Genomic DNA, 23629 nt, shown 5'->3' with positions numbered 1-23629 from the left:
TGCTACAGCAATGTACTTAAAAGATGCAGGATATAAGCAAAAAGCATTTTAAGCATTAATGCATAATCAGTGTTCAATACATAGTGAATTTCACATTTACTTTTGAGTAAAGGTGAGTGAAAAGTATTTTATTTGGACAAACCTCCAATATTTTCCACTCCTATAATGTTACATATGCATTGTGTCCTGAACAACAAAGAGCAACTACATAAGGATTTTTATCTAATTACGTATGTGGTTTGGATCATGTGAACATTAGATTTTATGTGTTTGTTGCTGTTCAGACATTTCAAAACAAAACAGATTTTAGTAAAATGCACCAAAAAATCTGACAAATGCCATTGAGCAGCATGCTAAAGTAAATATTCCTTGCAGGCATTTGGAAGATCCCATGCAGACATTGGAGGCCATGTTGAGACCCAAAGTGGCCACACTTCCTGGTCATATTCAGGCAGTGTACGTACAGAACGCTGCAAAGCTGTTTGCTACCGTGCTGCAAAAACACGAAGGGGAGACGGACAGCCAGGCTGCACAAGAGACGAGCCAACTTCTCATAGACAGACTGCCACTGTTCGTCCAGAGTGCTAACCTGGAAGTGCAGGAGAGGGTAAGGAGAGGTCACACACACACACACAAGTTCTGTTCTGAAACCTACAGAGCTGCCTACCAAGACAGGATAATTTTAGGCATCATATAGAGTATATTCTCCTAACATATAGTATAACAGTAGATAGCAAAGTTATGTAGACTGATAAGATACCTCATTAAGTCTAAAGGCCCAGGAATACTTATTTTTTGCGTGTTCTGGACTGCCTCACGGCGTGAACTATTAGGAACGTGTTTGACACATGCACACTACAACTGCTTTGTGGCACTTTTTAAGTACAGTCAATTGCCAGTGCAGATGAGTCAAGAAAATATAAGCGGCACGCTGATGACAATTTCCATCACATAAAATGTGCACGGATCATTCTGAAACACACACACACACACACCTGAAGTATACTTTGGCCTTAAGGTTGCATCACGTGTATTCTTCAAAGGCAATTTAGGAAGGAATTGCAACAAGTTAAGTTACAATTTTTATCTAAAAGCAAAATGTTGATTATTAATATAAAATAACTGAAAAGTGTTGATGTTTAATCTTGATTAAAATGCACTGTTTCACACAATATGTGTGTGCTATGTATTTTTTTTCTTTTTAGTTTCATGCTGTCATCTAGGCAACATGCTAACATCTAACCAACGTTTGTGTGCGCTATGTATTTTTTGCCCTTTTTGGAGTTTCACGCCTGTTAGATTATCAACATCTTAGCACACAAGTATTAGTATGTATTTTTTTGCGCTTCTTCAGTTTCATACTGTTAGCTTGGCATCATGCTAACATCTTGCAATATTTGTATGCGCTATGTATTTTTTATGCTTTTTAGTTTCGAGCAGCAAGCATAGCAACATCCTACCATCTTAACAATATTTGTGAGAGTTATGTATTTGTTGCACTTTTTAGTTTCATACTATTAGCTTAGCAACATGCTAACATCTTGCAATATTTATGTACGCTATTTATTTTTTGCACTTTTTAGTTTCACACAATTTACAATTCTACAATTTCTCCCGTTAATAAGTATACCAGTGTCTCTGGTCTTACTCTTATGAAATCAACTACGAGTCTTCATTTCTTGTTTGTGTGGGGTGAAAAGCATATCATATCTGTCACTTATGAGTTTCCATATTGGATAAAGTGCTGCAATTAGAATGAGAGGGAACTTAATATTTTTAAAACAAAGCTACTCAGTCAACAATTTTTTGTGACTCTTTGTAGCATTTACTCATATTGACATCATGGCACAAGTCATTTCACACAGACACTGATGTGTAAACTGCAGCACTAATTGTAACATTCCCCTGCAGGCGTCCTGCATCCTGCAGCTGGTGAAGTACATCCAGAAGCTGCAGCAGAAAAATGTAGATGTTGCAGAGGAAGTGACGGCTCTCTTTGCTGGAGAGCTCAACCCCGTGGCCCCCAAGGCCCAGAAGAAAGTGCCTATACCACAAGGGTGAGTTTGTTTTCAAACCGTAACAGTAAGGGTTAGCACCAAAAAATTTATTCCAGTCATTCTCTACTCACCCTAATTTTGTTCTTTTTAGTAAGTTTGATAAAAGAATGCATAAGGTTTATTCATGACATCATTCCATTCAAAATGTTCAGTGATCATAATTCAACATGATTCCCGCCCCTCAGACTGGATCTGGATGCCTGGATCAATGAGCCTCCATCAGAGAGCGAGTCTGAGGATGAGAAACCCAAAGCCGTGTTTGCTAAAGAAGAACCCAAGCATTACAGAACAAAACACACTGAGGTGGATGAGAAGGAGTTGGCCAGGGTGCGGTTTAGCACACACATACACACTCACTTTATAACTTGCATCCTTACTGATATCGATACAGGTTTAGAAGTCAAAACGTCCACCAGCAAACATGATGTATGGTAGTTTTATTTGTGCTCTGCCCATGTCTGTTTGCCATGCTGATCTTCTTAATGTTGATTTTAAACAGAGAAGAGAAGTCAGGAAGCAGGAACAGGCCAGCAACCCATTCTACATCAAAGCCTCTCCATCATCTCAGAAGGTATGAAGTCAGTCATGTTTTCTATGATCAAATGATCAATAGACCAGAATGTATTTCTAAATGCCTGAATACTTGAGGTTGCCTTTTTTTTGGCAGTATTTATTTTTGGTTTGAACTATTGTCTTGAAAGAGTTCTGTTAGAGCTTGTAGATGTTCCCACAATTTCAGGTTTATGATGCGCCAGGTGTTGAGCACATTCCAGTGGTGCAGATTGACCTTAGCGTGCCTCTCAAAGTCCCAGGTAAGAAAATCTACAATCCTTTTGAACTTCGACTGAATCCACATTAGCTTCAACTGCATGGTTTTGAACAAGCCTTAATAAAATCTGTTCTTCCATCTCATTATCTTCATTTGCTCCATCTTACTCAGGGATGCCCATGTCAGACCAGTACGTTAAGCTGGAGGAAGAGCGCCGGCAGAAGGCAAAGTCGGAGAGGAAGAAGAAAGAGAAGAAGAAAAAGAGAGAGAAGCGAGGCAAAGAGAGGAAGGCAGATTCAGGTCCTGAGAGTGAGGAAGACATCGCGCCTGCTCACCAGGTGGACATAGTCACAGAGGAAATGCCAGAGGTGGGTTACAGTACATGTTAGAGACACACTGGGCCACATTTTCTTTTTCTTTTTTTCTTCATGCTTTGGCGATGTTATACATTTTATCTACAGACAAGAAGAATTTTCATGCAATGTTGGTGTGTTTTTTTTCACAGAATGCCTTACCAAGTGACGATGACGACAAAGATCCCAATGACCCTCACAAAGCTCTGGACATCGATCTTGACAAGTATGTGCTGTATTTTTCTATCTTCAGTTTATATATGTACAGTCTGCACCTGAATTTACCGGGTAATATTTGGCTTCTCATAGACATCTATGAATTAAGTTTGTGTGGTCCATAGTAGTTTGAGTTTGTTCTGAATAGTAGTACAATGCACTGAAAATTCGGCCACCAAAAATGCCATAATGTAGTACTGATATTAAAATGTAATGTTACTGTAATAAATCTTCAAACATTTCATATTAACTTTGACAATAATAGAAAACAGCATGCAAGTGAAATGATCCAAGTTGAACTGAATGTAACCCTCAAATTTCTCCTAGCTATGTACTAAGTAGGCACATGCATTTTACTCCTTTTCAAATTTGACATTTGGGATAAAATGAATGTATGAATACACTATTAAAATGAAATAAAATTCATGCTGTATAATAATATGATTATTAAACAGTCTGCATGTGTTTTATGCTTCAAAGTGAATGTGTGAAGCTGGTCGATCATACACTGACAACATGCTCTGTGTGTAGTGGATGACCGAGAGCAAGAGCGCTCATTTAGTTTGAAGCGGGCAGCACATGCAGCTTATATATTTTATCAAATCATTTTTCGGTTTAATAAGCACATTATGCCATAAAGCGAACCGCTTATCTGTGTGAAGCTGTCGTCAAAAACCCAAACTGAAATGGCTTCACTCGGTTTTCGACCAAAATAAAAGTTTTACTTATAAATGGCTCTTGTCATGTTTATATATATTGTACCACTCGTGTAAAAAAATTTCACATGAAATCAAGATAGTCTGATCTTTCATTTATAATTAACAACTCTGTGTAAAGAAAAATACATAAAGAAATCTTTATAGACCCTTCAAATTTCAAACAGAATTTCAGTCACAATTGTAAACGATGGTATTTTAAATGCCAGCTGACGATGACACCCTTTACGTGTTAAGGTTTTTGAGTAGAAATCCAGATGGACATTGAGAGCTACTGCACAACAGTCTTGCTGAAGTCTATGTAGTTTGTATTGTTGTCAGAATTTAAATGTGAATGAAAATTCAGTTTGCATTTACATTTCCCAGCTTTTTGCACACAATGTGTGTCAATTGAAGGTAGAACATAGCTATATAATTTATATAGCTTTTACAAATTGGATTTTAGAATTTATATAATTTTTACAACCTGGGATTTTGACCCAGTGTAAAATATTTCTAAGTATTTACATTTATGGCCAAACATTCCCATATCAGTGCACAGGTGCATGCACCTGCTGTTTACTGATAAAAGGACATAAAGCAATCGTAGTGCGCATGCATTGTACACATCTGTATTGGCTCGCAGTTGAAAGGGTATGCTTTGAAACCCTAGTGCTCGACCATGTGCAAGATATAAAGGCATGTTAACAAAGTATTCCATAGCCTTTAGTCCTTGTAAGCCTAATCCGGAATCTCACCACCTTAATCTTTGTTTTACTCCATTGTCTGGTCCAAAACACTTTCTACTTTGAAAACAAGAACTACCAGTTAATTTTCAGTATCCTGAGCAGAAGGAATCATGTCTTCGCCAGTTCCCCCCCCCAGTTATTGTTTTCAATTTCATGCTTTTTGCCACTGTCATTACTTGAACCGCCTTCAGCAGATGCTGAATGATTAGACCACAATCCCGTCCACACAACGATTTCAGCATCATCTTATTAAACCAACTGAGCAAAACAAGGATGCTATTAGTGGCCTTTTAACTTTTGCATCTCTTGAGTCTCTGGTATCCAGCTCCTACTCCAGGATCTTGTACTGTACCTTCTCCACTCACATGCACTCTGCTGTCTGCTTCTCTCTTACTTCATCTCTCTCTCCCTCATGCACACACACATCTCTGCTCTCCTGAAAGTCTGCTCTCTGGTGCTAGCTCGAGGTGAGTACTTCCTGTGGTCGCAGGACCCAACGGACCCGGTCATCTGCCCAATTACCAGCTCCTGTTCCTTCCCTTCACACAGCACTTGCAGTTGGTTGCTACTGAAAGGTTGTAGGCTAATATTCATAAAGAGGACATAATGCATGACGGATCAGCTCACCTGCCGATTGGGCCTTGGCTCATATTGCAATGATATTAGCATTCAACAGCCTTGCCTGGCTTCAACCTGGCCAATCTCGGTCCTGGAATACCCCCAACACCGTTAGATTAGGGAGATCTCCAAAATGGACAGTGTTGGGGTCCTCCAGGACCTGGATTGAGAACCACTGCCTTAACACCTGGGTGCAGATTCAGTTTTTGTGTTCCCGCAGTTGTTTTTAGCTTTACTATATAGGAGCAGTCTGCAAGGTTCACACCAGGTCTGAATTTCCTGTAAAAAAAAAATTAGAATATTAATTAAACAAGCACACCCAGATTTGCAACCATATGATCACCTTCTTAGTCCAAAGTATCATACTTTAATGCTAAACCATTCATTCAGTCCAAATGCAGATGTTCAAGAACCGGTAATTTAACTTGATTAATTTGGTGGTACTGTGATGATTCTTTTTTTATTGAACCAAAAAAAGTTTGGTTTCCCCGTTCCAATTTGAATGTCTCCTGGTTGTCTCGCTCTCTCTCACCATCTGTTCATCTAATCTCATTTGCTTTGTCTTACTCTTTCCAGGCCACTTGCAGACAACGAGAAGCTTCCCGTGAGAACTCACCGTCCAGAGGTGCTGAAGAGCCCTGCAGATGACCGAGAGAATGAGACCGTCCCACTGGAGACCAAGAAGAAGAGCAGTAAGGAGAAGAAAGAAAAGAAGGATAAGGACAGGAAGGTGAGGCAGTCAGTAGAGGGCGGTGTTTGTTTGCAAGTCACTTTGGTAAGAATAAAAGTGTTCAGTCCAAAAATTACCAAAAATCATAATGTAAGTATATTCTAAATTTCTTTACATAAATATAGTTGCGAGTATGCTTTTGACAAAAAAATAGAGAATTGCAAAGTCATTCACTAAAACGTAGAGATTTTGAAATTGTGGTGGATCTAAAAGATTCAAGTGACAAAATCAAAGTTAGCACCAGGAATATTGAGACCCTCCCTAATCATTATGCCAAATTTTGTTACTTCTTTCCATAAACTTCTAGGGATGTGTTTTTCCTAATCGACTAGTCTGTGGGTTTACTGAATGACTAGACAACTAATTGGTCTTTAAGTATTGCATATTAAGTGCAGCGGCCCTGTATAATAATCCTTATTGTTCAGACAAATGTTTCAAATTTCTAAATTACCACATCAGTATCTGCATAATATGAGTATTTATGTTTTTAGAAGAGCAAAGAGGAAAAGAAGAAAAAGAAGAAACGCAAAGAAGTGGACGAGCCGCCTCTGGAATCCCAGCTAGAAGAGGCTGTCCAATCAGAGGAGATCCAAGAGGTGGCAGCCCCACCCACATCCACATCTGCTGAGGTATGATCAGTTTTGTTGCTTTTGGTTGTTGTCATTAATAATAAACTATTGTGTTATAATATCATGTCTTATTTCCCTCCCATCACTAACAGTTGGCGGTTTGTTGGCTTTATTTAAACGGCTCTGAAATATTCCATTGCTCTGTTGAAACTAAATGAAATTGATTTCTGTAGACGTGTCAGAAATTGGTACATTATTATTTTTACATAGTGAAGCTTAATTCAGTGGTTTCATTTGAAACATTTAGCGACAACAGTTTTTCCTGTGACAAAAATGGTCTTGCAGCTTTTTTACTCATAATTGCAATTAGTATTAAAATATGTTGTTGCATTTCATGTTTTTAAAGAATATAATTTATTGTTGATAATCTGAGCATCTAGAAACTTCTGAACTTAACAGAATTTTTTGTACAACTTGCTGTGGGAAATAATTTCTTTAAGCCTAGTTATAATATTCATGAGTAAACCACTTTACTGATTTTGGACCGTGCTTCTATAGTAAATAGGTTTGTTTCTTCAAAACAGATATTGTTTTTCTTTTATCAGACTCTTAATAATTTATAACCAGACCAGTTTGTTTCCTTATTTCAAACATCATTAGAACGGGGAATATATTACAATATCACACATGAATTTCTTCATACTTTATATTCTACATTGTAGCCTACTTGTCCTTGTGTTTACCATAGTTAAGACCATGGATTGCTCTTCAGTGGTTAATTAGGTAGTCTTTCTTAAAAAAAAAAAAAAAAAAAAACTTGTTTATTTGTTATAAATAAATAATAGCCTAACTGCATTTAAAAATTTAACTTTAATACAACTATTTTTTTAATACAAAAAAAGAAGAAAGTTTACTGTGATAAATGTTAGTAAGGGTGTGTAGATGTGAAAAGTCTTGTAATTGATGCTGGTTTGAAATGGTTGAATTGCCCAATAGCGCTTTAAAATTGAAAATTGGGTCACATTGGGTATGTTTTGTGGCATGACATCGAGGGAAGCCCAGTTTAATCGCGCATGTGATCCGCTATGCTCTATCCTATTACCGGAGCTCTCATATCAACATGTTATTATGATATTTAAAAGGGCAATACATGGTCATAAAACAAGTATGATCAAACAGTCATGTTTACAAGATCTTATTCATCTAACATATTCCAACATAAATACATCAGCCATCATCCATACCAATTTTTTTTTCAAAAGTAGAGAGATCTTAGCTTTTTTTTTTTTATTGTTCTTTAGGGAAACTAATGAATTTTAAAAGATTTCAGAGGAAAATAGTCTGATGTTTGGAATATTTTACATATTTTGCTTTATATGATATTTCCCAAACAAGGCTAGAATTTTAATCGCCAATGAACCGGTATCACAAACCATACACAAGACCATAGCATCACTTATTTGATTAGTTTTATGAAAAGCCTCAAAAATAATTAGGGATACTTGAGACCAAAATGATTTTGAATAAATAGGTGTGAGATTGTTTCTGATTCCTCTTTGCAAAAGCAACATTGTGATTCCTTAAACTTATCAATAAAGGCATTGCAGGGATAATATCGATTAAAAATGAATCTCTGTAACTTTCTATTCAGAATTTGTGGTTAGACATCAATAAATATGTAATTACAAACAAAGGATAATCTTGCTTCCGCTTCATAATCACACTAAAGAAGAGACTAGTATCTTTGTCTAAGATCTTTCTAATATACGAGTTATTAAAATTTGTATCCCTGAGGTCAGTGCCCCCAAGATAAGACCTGGAAGTGAACCAGCTACATGTTTATACATTTTCTGCTTTTTATGAGATTTAATTTCGAGGAAATACAATGAACTATAATTCTACCACATGAAGCATATTTAGTGCTTATTCCTTTTGCTTTCGGTGCTTTTTGTCATATAATTTCGTTCCGCGGCCCGACATTTCACTTCCGCAGGCGCCGGAGAATTTTAAATGCAGGAAAAGCCCTGCCATTGTTTTCTCATCATTAGTCAAATACCTGCACACTATAATGCTGTAATTATTAGTAGTAGTTAATAAGTTATTTGATAATTAATTATTCATAATCATAGGCGGAAATCGCGGGGGTCAGAGGGTCAGGACCCCCCTATCTGAGGGTTGTACCCCCTATAAAATATCATTTAAATATGTGTATTGTAAATAATATAATGATATATTCTTAAAATAATTGTTTAAGAAATAAAATAATACAAATGCAAACGGGGCTACAAAAAAAAACCTTGGTGTCCCCTTCAAAAATTGCTCTTGAGAATTGTTATGTTTATTGTTCCCCACCCAACATTATGATGAAATTTTCGCCCCTGTTCATAATGCATTTTCTCCCCAAGCCCCGTTTCTTGTGCTCATTAAATCTATACCACCAGGGGGTGCAATGCTTACCAAATTATTTTCCATATTTTTTCTTATTGCAAATTATGTAAATACCTTCACATTTAGACGATACAAACATTCATATTTGTAAATTCATTAATTACCTCTGGGGGGGTGCAAAATTTGCAAAAATATTTTCCTTAATTTTTCTCATTTCCTTGATACTTATTATTTACATTATTTGTCCTTATTGTAAGCAATGTAAATAGATTTGCATAATACAAATATTTACATTTGTAAATGCATTAAAAACAACTGGGGGTACTGTTTACCAAAACCTTTTTCTTATTTTCCTTATTCCTTATTTTTCCTAATTTTCTTAATAGTTACATAAATACATGTGTATTGTTAAATGGCCATAACAGACATGGTGATGGAATATCTGCTTTTTGAGGTTGTCAGAAAGCACATGTATGGGGTCATGTTTGGGCCATACAGGAACAGACTCATTTTCCCCCACCCTGCCTTTTCTGTTCTAGGCCTCCGATCTGGATTTCTGGCTCTCTACCGCTCCTGTTCCCCCCGCCACCCAGGTCCGGTCCCTCATGCTTTCTTTCTCCCCCCTCTGGTCATACTGCTGTCGGTCTGTCTTGTTTTTAATGATCGTCTGTTCATGTTTTACTCCGGGCTATCTCCGATCTCTTTGTCTCTTGCATGTCTTTCCACTTTTTTTTAACAGGTCTTTTGTTCTGAATGCATGTGATGCAAGTGCAGAGGTAGAAATGTGCATTGATGACTGATGTGAGAACATGAAATGTATTCTGTATGATCAATTCTTTGGGCCATTGGTGTTTGTTTTACCATCATAAACAGCCAGGACTTCTGCTTGACAGTTCTCGTGGTTCCAGTCAAACGGCTAACATGTACAATGCAGTTCTTGCTGCTCTTTAAACTAAATGTAGGTCATGACAGAAAGTACTTGGAAGGAATAGTTCACCAAAACTGAACATTCTGTCTTCATTTACTCTTATTTCTTCATAGTCCTTTCTCCCTAAACTTCACAGTTCAGTTACTGTAGTATTTAAGTGTTACCAAACTTGCCCTCTTTCAGTTCAGTTCTGCCTCCTTAAATCTGTTTGTGGGAAACATTAAATCAATTTGATCAGAGGAGGTTTTGTTTTTCGCAATCATATTGCATGCTTCATAGTAGAAGATCATTTTTCAGTTTTTAGACGGTGTTTAAAAGCAGAAACATAGTCTAGCTTGTGTGTATTAATAAACGTGTTGTTTACAGGATGTAACAGCACCTCCGTCAGCCGTGACTGTAGCCACGAGCTCTGCGGCCACGCCAGATTCTGAGCCAGAGGAGCCTAAAGAGACAGAACCAGAGGACACGGTGAGTCTTTAAGTAATTCTTATTAAAGGGATAGTTCACCTAAAAATGTTATTCTGTCATTTACTTGCCCTTTTGTTTTTCCAAACCCGTTTGACATTTGTTTTATTTTAATAAAAATTCCTGGCTGCTCATTTCATAAAATGAAAGTTTGACAGCCCAATTTCCTTTAACTCCAAAATGAAAATAAAAAAAACTTAACACCATAATAGTAGTTCATATGACTCAGTCCACAATATAGTCCACTATTTTGCACTATGATAACTTGATAACTGAAAAGACCAGAATCGTTATTCACTGAAAATCTTTGCCCTCCGCTGTAGCTTCAAATCTCCTTTGCATATATTCAAATATTGCTTGTCAAGAGGCATTGCACCAGGATTGATATCTATAGTGTTTGGTTAGTTACTCAAAAATGTAATCCACAGGAAATGACTTCTCAAATTTGTAATCAAATTACTTTATTTTTTCCATAAAGTAAACAGTAATCACATTGACACTCAATACTTTACCTTTCAATTACCATCCAAAACACTTTGCACTGAAAAGTCGATTAGTCACGCTCAACAATTATTTCCTCCTCGTTCATTCTCGCTCTCAAGTCATACACTTGACAGTCGGCACCATTCATCTTCCACTCACAGAAATGCAAACAGATGTACATATGAACACAATATTGTTTTGAATGCATTCTAAATATTATTTTAGAAATGTGTAAAAATATGTACTTAAAAGTAATTAACTTAATTGAAAGTCAAAGTAATTGTATTCTGATTACAAATCTTTTATATTACACTACCTTTGACCCCCAAAAATGTTAGATTACAGTAATTTAATCCGATTACAGCCAACACTGGACACTTGGCACAACGCAAACGCGTTTACATTTTTGGGTGAACTAGGCTTTTAGTTGTGGGCGAATTATTCTTTAAAGATAAAATAATATCCAGAATGGCACAGTTTTGTGCTTCTTAAACCAGAGGAGTATTTAAGTAGCATGAATCTTTCTTGCGTCATTACATTTATATTTTATTGCTCCTGCATTTATTTATTCATTTCCTGATCAGAAATTATCCAAACACAAGAAAAAGAAGCAGAAGAAAGAGAAGGAGGAGAAGGAAAAGAAAAAGAAGAAACGACACCACCATCATCACCATCACAGTGACGGAGGAGAGGATTCAGTGCAGAATGGCACTGTGGAGGAGGAGGAGGAGGAGGAGGAACCTCTTCCAGTCAGTAGCCAATCACAACAGAGCTAAAGTAGAAATGCTGTGTCAAACTACTGTCCAAAATCTGCTCTATGCAGTTACGCAAACACTTCTTGCTCCGCAAGCTCAATTTTAAGTGCTGTTGTGTTCTGAATTGCCAGAACCCAAGTTCATAACACAAGTACGTCTTGTATTCTTAGCGCTGCCACAAGGGGCGCTATATGTTAGAAATTGACAGAAACTGTCTTCTATGGTCAGTTTTCTCTTTCAACTTCTCTCGTGAAGCAGCAGTCTGAAGAGAATCTTGCTGAGTATTTTAAAGTTGCAGATAAGACTCTCGACATGTTTATAGCTAACTATCTGAATAATAACACATCCAATTTAAAGGCACATACATTTGAAGGTGAGTACTAGAGTATTAAGATATTTTTACTGCCAAAGTAATGCAAGACAGGTAATTTGCATTGCATTGGCCAAACCTTCACGTCTACGTTTGCATATTTGCGCAGACTTTCTTGTTGAAGTAGACGACATATCAGTTTTACCTATTAATCGGTGGCGATAGTTGCTTTTTGAAACTATCGGTTATTGGCAGAAATGTATGCTGGATATAGATATATATGTAATGTATGTGTGTGTGTATATGTATGTATGTGTGTGTGTGTGTATATATATATATATATAATTTTTTTTCCCTCTGGTCGGCACTGGATGAGACAGTTAGAATGGCTTGATTCTGCCAGAATCAGAACAGCTTGAATGGTGGCCTATAGAGGTGAAATAAATATCTCTGGTACCTTGTGGGGATTTACTGTATCTAAATCTTTCATCATTGACAGTATTCATCCATGTTTTTATCCTCACTTCAATGCATATTTTGTTATTTTGATTAGAAAGTCAAGTGTTCTAAATTGAAGCAACGGCATTCAAAGAAAAATGCAACTATGTGGAAACATGCCTCGTGAGCGCATACATCGTATCTTATTTGTGAATAATAAACCTCATTCCTTTTTAAAATACATAAACAATACCCTTTATCTGGTGAAATATATAGGCTTTAAATTGATTAATTTGGTAGATAGCCTACTTAACTATAGTGTGTTGTAATTGAGCCAAATCTCCATTTCAAAATAAGAGTCCCCAGTGTGGTTCAGGCTTGATTAATACTGGTTGTATTGAATCTCACCAGATTATAACAACAAAATAATTTATAAACCTCCATTTTGCACCAAATCTTAATTTTTGTTTTTCAGATTATTGCGAATTTGGTTGAACTGCATCAGGGATTTTATTCATTTTGGATTATTGTGTCTTTGCACGTCACAGTGAGGAAAGATCGATTTAAAAAAATAATCCACCGTTTAATCTGTTATCGACCTTTTCCCCAACTTTAGTCATCTGTATCGACAAAATCCACTATCAGTCAACCTCTACTTTCTAGCCTAAATTATGAAAACTAACACTTTACCCATAAATAATGTATTTTTACATTGTAAATTGCTGCCATATTGGAGCTCCCCAGAGAAACCATTTTTTAATATTTGTTATAATTTTATATTATTGACTCTTGTCTAATCTAACCTCCACCTCATTTCAGCCCATGTCCAACTACTCTCTGCTGGCTGAGAACACCTACATCAAGATGGTGAGTGTGATTTCAGACATGAGTCAATCAGTTGTTTGTTTCCTCCACCAGCACAAGCCTCAGGCTGTAATTGAGATCTTATGATGCTGAGACACTGTTGTTGGTTGTTGTATTTGCTAAATCGAGCTGACTCATTGCTTTAAGTGATTCTGTTCCCTTGTGTATAAATGATGTATTGTTCCATGTGTCTCTGCGTGTATGTTTAAAGATGCTGATCAGGTAACAATAGTAAACGACTACTAACATTGCTACTAACTTGCGGCGATGTTGACTTAAGTCAGAGTAGATGCCATATTTAATTGAAAACACTTTTAAAACAAGTCTTAGAGGTCTGTTCAATATGTTGTACTATTGATTACCTCTGTTTTCAGCCAACAAAATATGCACTGTAATCGAAATATCCATATCCACTACTATATATTATGCCAAAAACAGTATGCTAATGGAGTAGTACGTCCGAATCCTCAGTATTCATAAAATGGAAAGCAAGAAATACCCGAATATATATATATATATATATATATATATATATATATATATATATATATATGAAGCAAGTTGCTTAAATGGTGCTTGTTTAACAAAACCCAAAGTAGATTATTTACACGGTTGTTGTTACGTCATATATTTGGGTCATGGGTCAATGCCCTCATCCCCAGATGAAGTACATTGCTGTTCTTGATGTTTGGAGTCTCTTACTTATTCTTCACATTTTGAAATAATAGTAAAGTCATCAAAACTATGAAATGACATAAATGGAATTATGGGAATTATGTTGTGACTAAAAAAAATCAATAATACGTAAAATGTTTGCATCTTCAAAATAGCCACCCTTTTTTTAGAATTTGCAGAAATGTACTCTTGACATTTTCTACACTAAATTCTTGAGGTATCACCCTGGGATGATTTTAAACAGTATTAAAGGAGTTCCCATGTATGTTGGGGATTTAGTGGCTGCTTTTCTTAATTATTCGGTCCATATCATCAATTTCAAAAAAATATTTTTTATATTTTATGTTATATATGTTTGTTTTATAATGAATTAAATGATTAAATGAATTGAATTAATATAGTGGCACAAATATATTTTTGTCTTAAATGTAATTTCAAACATTTAAGCATACACCTTCAGATCAAAAGGTTTTTAAGATCACGTGAAACATTTCAGTAAAGTGACCCCAAACTTTCGAACGGCAGTGTATGTTTGGAATCTATTCATACTACTCGCATGCCTAAAGAAGTTAACCGTCTGAGAAGTTCATCAAATACTATTTGTTTCTTTCCCGATCTGATTCCGGCACTTGAACACCAAGTATCTGCCGATATTGATCCAATACCAGTGTTCTTAATCAGTTTAGAATATCAATACATCAATGTGTGGAACTGATTGGGAACAAAAACATTACCGGTAATTATAAAATAGAGAGAACAAAAAAATTTGAAGCCCAAGTAAATCCAGTGATAGTCTTCAGTTGATAAGAAGCCAGTTATCTTTACACATTTTTTTCAGTTTGTATCTGGACTCAAATGTATTCAGACCTCTTTTTTCTTCAGTTGTAATAGAATATCAGTCCACTTTTAAATCACAAGTATTTTATTTACCCCAGTCAACTTAGATATTTTTGTAATTTTATATAAAATATAATAATTGTTGTTGTTAGTATTATTAATAACAACAATAATAACACTAATAAAGATAATAATAAATATTATAATTTTATTATACAATAGTTATGTATTTTAGTTATATTTTCTCACTTTTAAAATATTGGGGCTTTTATTTTGATAGTACGGGAAGACGTGACCTCAGAGTGTCTGTGTGTGGGCTAGTTCACAGTAATTAAAATGCTTTTCACTCATAATCTGGAGAAATGCTCCTCTGTTTCTGACCTCAGTGCATGTTATAAACAAACCAAACTATCAAATACAGTACATACTCTGGCAGTACTTGATTTCCGATGCAGGGATTGACGTTCCAAAAAATTCAAAAACATGTATTGTCAAAGTTAGTTTTGTCCTTATGACATTCACAACAGTGTGGCAAATTGAACAGACTGTATATCCACCCATCACTATTTTGTTCATGTACAATTTAATATGCCGTCTACTCTGTTGAGTGTTGTAAGACTGTTCGCCTTTGAGCTCTGACTTTAAAACATTAGTTGTTAAATTGGGTGTCATTAAGGGTAATGTGGTCTTATCCTTGCTCATATTTGGAATGCTGATGTTATGGACCTTTTGCCATCAACTGTCTTGGATTTACCTGTATCGACTGTCTTCATTTTAGTTTGTTTTGCGTTCTTCAGAACTCAACTATTTTCCATCCCATCACTTCTAGCCTTTTCTAACAACTGGGATCTGAGTGTTCTCTGTGTTGGTGTGGAGTGTATTAGTGTCTCTCTTTTGGTTTTCTACTACTAAATCTTCCCTTGTTGCTTCTACAGGTGTACGATATCCAGGGCAACCACCAGGATGAGAGCAAGGTTGTAGTGTCTGTCATCTTTGAGAACAAGAGTGACAGTTTCCTCAAGTCTATGGAGTTCAACGTGCTAGATTCCCTCAATTCCAAACTGCAGCGACCGGAGGGAGCCGGACCTCATGACAGTCTCACCGTCCCCTTCCAACTGCCACCAGGTCAGAACAGCAGAATAAAAGGGCAAGATGCTGCCATAAGTGCCATTTACTGGATTTTCGAAGGGTGATTCGATTTCAGACTTGAAAGGTGATATCTTTTTTCAGGGGTGTCAAATGAGGCCCGGTTTGTTTTCTCGGTGCAGAGTATCGTCATGCCTCAGAAACTAAAGGGAACCCTCACCTTTATTGTTAAGGTGAGAAAAGTCCCATTTCCAATACATTACCAATGTATGATTGATCAATGTGAGTGGCAGTATTGTTGACCTGTGTATTTCTGTTTCCTGGTAGTCAGAAGACTCCTCTACTCATGAGAAACTGGACTTCAGACTGCACTTTACATGCACGTCATACCTAATCACCACTCCCTGCTACAGGTGAGGAGCACAAACCTGTCTAAACGCATTGTTGCATTCAAACAAAGCTGGACGGAGCTCAATTCTGAATGCAGGGCTCACAAGACGTGTTTTTGTACATTTTAAACTACGTTTAACTTGACACAGTGACCTAAAAACGTTGTGTTTATCCAAAGTGAGAATGGCTTCTTCGTTCTTCACTCAGAGCCAAAAAGAAGTTTGAAACCGCCGAGCAAAAACATACTGTTTGCAAACATTCAGACTCTGTCCAGACAGCTGGGGGAGATGTTAGAGGTACATTTAAATATGAGGACGATCAAGACTACATGTAAAACATCAAATAATATGACATTAAAATGTGTTATCAATGACTTCATTCCTCATTCTACGAATAGAATTTGCATGAGATCAGGGGGAGAAAAAACTGTTTTAACAACTCTGGGATTTAAAGTAACGTATATGCAGTTGATGATGTTAGGTAAACATTACAAATTACACATGATATACATGGCCATAATATGTGGCGATCACACCCCAGTTTGCAAATAACTCTACACGCCAATGTGTTCATGTTGACAGATATTTACTGACTGACACAGAATTTAGCTCTTCGCCTGAAAGTAGGTGGAGCTCCAGGTCATACCTACCGATGACATGGATCAATGACAGTAAGAAGGTCTTTAGCAGCCGGTACGAAGTTGTCCTGAAAGTTCGCCTTAGCGATCTGTTACAAGCCACAGAAATGAACTCAAAAACACTCACAATTAAATCTGGACCATACCTGCCAACATTGGAAAAATAGGGAGATTTTTATTTTATTTTTTCAGGCGGGTGTCGTGGTGCGAGTTTTTGCTGCCCCCCAGGTGCTCCCGTAGGCACCACCAGACTGCATAATATACATATAGGAACCCTCCACAGTATTAGCACATTTCAGCACAATGTGTGGACATTTCAGATGACCCCTTACCCACCGTATAAAAAATTTCCAACTTGTATCTCATATCAATGTTAAATTAACAGTTTGGAATGATTTCACCATGATGCGATCGGACCAGCTTATGGAACAAATCGCGACCCGTATTTATTCGATACATGATGCATCATATTTAAATAAGGGATGATCCCATATGAGCGAAGTGAGGATGCAGAAAATCCTGAGTTTATCGGGAGAAATTGTAAATAGGGAGTTCAGCGGGAGGAGTGTTGGAAAATCGGGAGAAACCAGGTAAAATCGGAAATGTTAGCAGGTATGATCTGGACCGAGATCTAAATATTTGTGCTACTTATCTGACACCTGGCTAAGTGATTGTGTAGGCATATGCGCGATTCTCACTTTAAGGAAAATATAAAAATGTTCCATTCAGACTTACATTTTTGTACATTTTATGTTTAGTATTTTTAATTTCTTTTACAAAGTACTATTGCCAATGTGGCAAGTTATAAAAACTATTAAAAAATATAATATAATTTCATAGCCATATGACACTTTGTAAGCTACGTATTATTATCCGGACCTTTGCTGGGAAGAAAATGTAGAGACGGACCTCTTGGAACTTTAATTGTGTACCCCTCTAGTGTTAAAAGATTCTATTCGAGTCTGAAAGTGTATGTGATTTGTGTTGTCAGTGATGCATATGCTAAACTGCTGGAGTCGGGCAACCTGAAGGGGACTTCTCTACGGCTAGAGGGGATCATCATGCCCTTCCATCACCTGCTGGCCAGGATCTGCTTCCACCATCACTTCTCTGGTACCCTGAATTCAGAACAGCAAAAAAGATGTGCTTGTTATCAATTTAAAGGTAAAAACCTTTAATGTTTCTGTCTTTGCTTCCTGTTTTGCAGTTGTGGAGAGGATTGACTCCTGCTCATCCATGTACAGCAGGTCGATACAAGGTCACCATGTCTGTTTGCTGGTCAAAACCGTAAGTGCTCCTGACCTTCATTGAATCTTTGGAATATGATTAGGCATGGGAATTGTAAGGAATTTTAACAATTTTGGATCCGAATAAGATTCCACTAACAATACTTTAAGAGCCCTGCGTATAATTATCCCTAAGTATTCTCAACCAAAAAATACCAAACAAAAGCAATACTGCTATTTCTGTATTTTCATTTTTTTTATTAAATAATTTTAAATAGAATTATTCAGATAATTAAAAATGCATTACATTATTGTGGCAGACAAGTAAAGCTTTGAGACAAAATGAAAAGTGGGTCTGTGTACCTTCGGATAATTCGTTTTCTCCAAAATAGAATAACCAATAAACTGACCATTAACTTATTTTTCCTCTTGAAAGTAATGGGTAAAATTGAGAAACACTTTTTTTCCACTTTGTTTGGTTCATATATGAAACAGAAAAAAAATTATTCGGCTACTTTTTTTATTTTTTTCATTCGTGTTTTTCATTTAAGTGTTTTCATTCAAGTGTCCATTTCTACTGATTTTTCTCTTTCGGTTGCCCTTTCACATGGGACGTGGCGAGCACTAAATCACCGCTAGTTTATCGTGTATATTGAGGGCTATTGGCTAATGTGTATTGAAATATATAGACGGAAAGGACTTCATTTTGCATGACATGTCTATCTGCATACATTTTTTAAAAGTGTAATATGGGGGAATAAATGTGTGTTAACCAAGTCCAAGTAAATTTGTTAAACAGAGCAGAATGATCCTTACATTTTTAAAGACTACGAGTAGTTTTCATTCATTGTAAGACAGCCACTAACCATGAACTAATTGAATAAAATGGCACCCGTATCTATTTTTCAGTTCTCTTTAACATCTGCATACAGACAAGATGTTACATATTTTCACTTTGCACAATATTCAACCAATACACAATAAAATACTGAGATTGGATCGCAAAATGTGTTTAAATTGAACTGGAATTAAGTAAAATAGTCTTGTTGTTTGGCGTTCTTGGCTTACTTGGTGAGTTCTATTCTAGCCACAATATTATTGTTTTTAATATAATAACCCCATTATAATAGCCAGGCTTTTTAATATTATACATAATATTATTTTACTGCATTGCAATTCAGTTGCAGGTCACGAAAGTACGTTTAGGTAACAAACACAGCAACAACTCTGGAATATTTGGAAATAAAGTGAATCAACAGAGTAAAACAGTGAAGTGTTACTCTAATGGCATGTTTGTTTGCACAAGCATTGTGGGAAAATGATGTTGCTATGGAGAAAGCTGCTTACAGACGGAGCCATGTATACGGGAGTAAAGAGTACAGTGCTTAAACTGTTCATGTAAACGGGAACGCTGTTTTCGTAATAAGCAGTCATTGAAAAGATTAGAATCTGTCTGGCCAACTTTAACTCTGTTGAACTCTTATTCTAATTGATGGGGTTGTGGAAAAACGGATGACGTTGTGCATTGACCAATCAGTGGAAATAGGTGTGTCAGACCCGCCCACATGTGCAAATCAGATAATCATCAACTCGGTTTACTCTATTTGCATAAATAAAAAAAGTTTTCTTGTTTTTGACTTTCTTTTATAAATACAAAAAAACAAATAAAATAATGAATAAACATAAATTGTTAATTGTGTTCATGATATATATCGGAAATGGGATAAATGAACAGTAAAACGTTTATTGGTTATTCCTAACCTGTTCATAAATGAGAACTAATTATCCGAATGTACCGAAGTGGCTTCAGAAGGCAATATGTTTTTATTGCCATATTATTGAACATAAGTCTATCATTGGCCTACAGTCCACAGCAATCCATTTTGCAATTTAATTCATCTGTCTGTCCAAGATTGATCACAATGTCTTTTCTAAGGACGTGAATGTACACATGCATCAGATGGACGTTTTTGGAGCTTCTCACATTGGTTGAGTTGCATCATAAATGTTATTTTTATATATATATATATATATATATATATATATATATCATCTAGCACTGAATTAATTAGTTAAATCGATATCCTTTCATTGCGGTGACCAGAAAGGACATAGGAATTGGAAGATATGTTGTCTATTTATTTAGCATTAATTTTAGACCGCAAGAGTACTGCCTAAGAGAATTTTAGTATGGAGTTTCATTCACATCAGCGGAAGAGCGCAGATGTTCAAGACACAGTTGAAAACTATTTGGTTCGTAAAATTAAGCTTAACATTGTCTTTGTGTTTGTTTTTGAGTTGCCACAGTATCCTGAAGAACAAATTCTTGGTTTCCAACCCTAAATATGTTACAAAACTCTACAACTACATTAATGCTAACCCTTTCTCCATGTCTTTATTTTTTCCAGGCCGATCAGACCATCTCCATTGACGCCAAGTGTGACGAGCCATTGCTGCTGGGGAACTTGCTGGATGAGATCAAGCAGACCTTCTCAAAATGCTGATTGTATCTGAGACCACTCCCTAAACCCCCTTAAACCCACTACAGCCTCTGCGACGGAAACGTGCGCTCAGAATCATATCATGCGATCTGAGACTTGCGTGCCCTCCTCTGCAACTCTTCCTTTTTATTTATTGTATCTCTCATTCTGTTTTTCCTCTCAAGACCACAACACCCCTCTATTGCCTTTTGCGTCACTGATTTTTGTTTTCTCCTCTTCTACATCATACTTCCAATGTGCATTCCTCTCATCCGATCTCATCATTCTACACTCTCATCTTGGCATGTTCTCAAACTGGAAACTTTGTTTTAACGATTTTCGCTCTTACTGTCTTTCTCATTTCTGCGTTGCCATTGTATTAATGGTCTGTGACATTCACGTTAAGAACTGGATTTTTCATTGTCGATGCTTGAGTTGTTTTTGTTTTTTAATGTTTTGCATTGTGGTGTTTGCTTAATTTTGTTCTGAAATCCATCAGCGCCTTTCTCCGCATTAAACATCAACATGTTTGCTCCTTGACAGTTTTGTAGCATATGTGTGATGTGTTTTTTTATTTTATTTTAAGGCTAGCCCTTGCAAGAAGGTTTAAATAACCTCTGGATACTCAGTATTGCACTAGAAACCCTGACACTCTACACTCACCTCCCACCCTCAATCACTAAGGGCCCCTGAGCACTTGAGGTACTCCACACCCAACCTCACAAATGTGGTTCCAAACATGCAAATCGTGGTACTTGAGGATGTATAGGAACACTGTTGCATTCTACAACCATGCTTATGATCCAAGTGCGTGTGATCATGTGGATCACTACTATTTATGTCCTAATGCTGACCCAAAAATAAGAGTGAAACTGTCATAATATTGATTTATAGTGAGTTTAAACTACATTGGTAACTACGAGAGTGTATAATTAATATAACTGCACACTAACCGACCTTGTAGGCTCAGGACAATGGCAGTTTATAAAAGTTAATTATTCCATGGCTTTCAAATCTGATCTAGTAATTCTTGTACTTGTGTTTCTCCATGGATACAGTTTCTCAGTTGGACTCCACCAGAACTCCAAGAATTGCCCATCATGAAAGTAATATTATAATTAAAAACAAGTTTGGCTCTATTGTCAGCATCTCTGGCATGCTGTTGGTTACTGCAGAAAAAAGCCCAACTCATACCCTGGTTTGTGAAAACCAATGAAAAGTGTGTTGAAGGTTGTGCACTTGCTATGGAAATGTTGTCTAGCCTAACAACCGAAAGCTTGCATTGACAGCTTTGCACTTTCAATAAAAGTAAATGGAGCAAGCAGTTGCCCCATAGACTTCCATTGTAAGTGTATTTCAGTATACACATTGTTTTCAGTGCTGAAAACTGCTTAACCCATCTTAAGGTTGTTAGACTGACCTGTTGTTCTGGCTTTAGAGGGATTTGGTGCACTTGTCTGTTGGTAGATCAGATAAACTTGGCTGATTTTTTGTTGTTGTTGTTATTTCCAGCAGGGTTTACTGAGGTACGAGTTGAAATCTGAAATTTGTGGTAATCGTAAGAATTATACATTTGTAGTTAATCCCAAATATTTATTTACGTTCTATTGATCATACTGACAGTATCTGATGTTGCTGAACAGTATTATACTGTAAAAGTGATCCATTGTGTGTTTCTTATACATGTCTTAAGAATATTATATTGTTAAAGGGAGCCAATGTCTGTGAAACCTGAGCACTCCCTCAGTCTGTATCACATCTGTAATGGCTTCATGCCTTAGACATCATCCAAACCCACGCTTGTGTTTCTTCAGCTCTTAAAACTGCCATCTTGTATGTTTGCCGATTACAATTAATCATTTCTTTTTTTTTCTTCTTATTTATGCTGTTAAATGCCTTTTTTTCACACTACTGAACATTGACTGACTAATTAAAACACATGCTGTAAGCAGCTCTTGTCTGATCCAGCTCGCTGTAGCGCTCTGTTGTAAGGACGCAACCAAAGTACAGTTTACCTGCTCTTGAAACCTAACATTATCTTAAGGCGAAACAAGTGTTTTACATCAAAGTACAAATAAGTTTATCAAGAAGTGACTTCTGGAAGAACAATATTGCAGATTTATGAGGCTTGAAGACCGAATCATTTCATATGGATGAAAATGACTAATTATTAAATCTTATTGTTAAAAGTCACATTCATAGTTATTACTTGCATGGGTAGGAATGCAAACTTTTTGCCTATTTTGTTTTTCTTCGACTTATGGACACTTGACTATAAAATTCCCTGATCATTCCTTTGTCACAGTTATTTTCTAGTTTACTTTTATGTAAAAGTTAGCTTCACCATATTACACCTTTTGATGGTATTATGTATTTTTACTTGCTATGAGTACATGAACTTCAAAACAATGTCTTGGAATGTTATAAAAATAATTGCATTTTTGCATTAAATATATATATATGATATGATATATATATATATCAATAGAGGGGGTTTGGGAGGAGGGTCTTCAGTGTCAAGAAGCTGAGATTTACAGTACGGGGTCCAAATAGTTATGAATACTTAGCAGTTCAATGTGATTCACGTGAAGTGGCCCAGCCGATCTAATAAGGGTTTTCCTTCTGGCAAGTTGTAGTGCAGAATTGCTGGATTTGGCTTCTCATTAAATATACTCTCATTGCTCTTCGTTTGAAGGTTCTGTCAGACTCCATATGTATTTTCTGACTGTATGATGTAATATATTGTTTTAAGATGAATAAATGAGCAAAAAGAATGACCAATAATTTGCTATCGACATTCTTTAGAGGTCCACCCAAAAGAGTTCCGGAAGGATATTGTAGTTTTGTGTGTGTGTATACCAATAAATTCAAACATATTAATAACATGCATCCAAGTTTGTGCTCACATTTG

The 23629-nt window shown here is 36.4% G+C and overlaps 1 protein-coding gene across 3 annotated transcripts in view; it reads left to right on the top strand.

Moving 5' to 3' along the window:
• LOC127639678 (AP-3 complex subunit delta-1-like) overlaps positions 1-23601 on the top strand; it is a 37414-nt gene extending 13813 nt beyond the window's left edge. The window contains exons 15-33 of one of the 3 annotated variants that reach the window (XM_052121824.1): positions 376-607; positions 1912-2057; positions 2243-2384; positions 2557-2628; positions 2797-2869; positions 2998-3194; positions 3332-3405; positions 6034-6187; positions 6682-6816; positions 9684-9737; positions 10439-10540; positions 11605-11769; positions 13343-13390; positions 15835-16024; positions 16130-16218; positions 16313-16398; positions 18004-18125; positions 18220-18299; positions 20647-23601. In XM_052121824.1, coding sequence (XP_051977784.1) covers positions 376-607; positions 1912-2057; positions 2243-2384; positions 2557-2628; positions 2797-2869; positions 2998-3194; positions 3332-3405; positions 6034-6187; positions 6682-6816; positions 9684-9737; positions 10439-10540; positions 11605-11769; positions 13343-13390; positions 15835-16024; positions 16130-16218; positions 16313-16398; positions 18004-18125; positions 18220-18299; positions 20647-20742 — 2257 coding nt within the window. In that variant the 3' untranslated portion in view covers positions 20743-23601. Of the gene's footprint in view, positions 1-375; positions 608-1911; positions 2058-2242; positions 2385-2556; positions 2629-2796; positions 2870-2997; positions 3195-3331; positions 3406-6033; positions 6188-6678; positions 6817-9683; positions 9738-10438; positions 10541-11604; positions 11770-13342; positions 13391-15834; positions 16025-16129; positions 16219-16312; positions 16399-18003; positions 18126-18219; positions 18300-20646 lie in introns of all 3 variants that reach the window. The other 2 variants (XM_052121823.1, XM_052121825.1) reach the window with 2 other exon arrangements.
• The last annotated feature ends 28 nt before the right edge of the window (positions 23602-23629 follow it).

Source organism: Xyrauchen texanus, chromosome 48 (assembly GCF_025860055.1).
Source record: "Xyrauchen texanus isolate HMW12.3.18 chromosome 48, RBS_HiC_50CHRs, whole genome shotgun sequence".
Lineage (NCBI taxonomy): Eukaryota > Metazoa > Chordata > Actinopteri > Cypriniformes > Catostomidae > Xyrauchen > Xyrauchen texanus.
The sequence above is the reverse complement of the archived record's forward strand: the minus strand, read 5'-3'. Positions and strand labels throughout refer to the sequence as shown.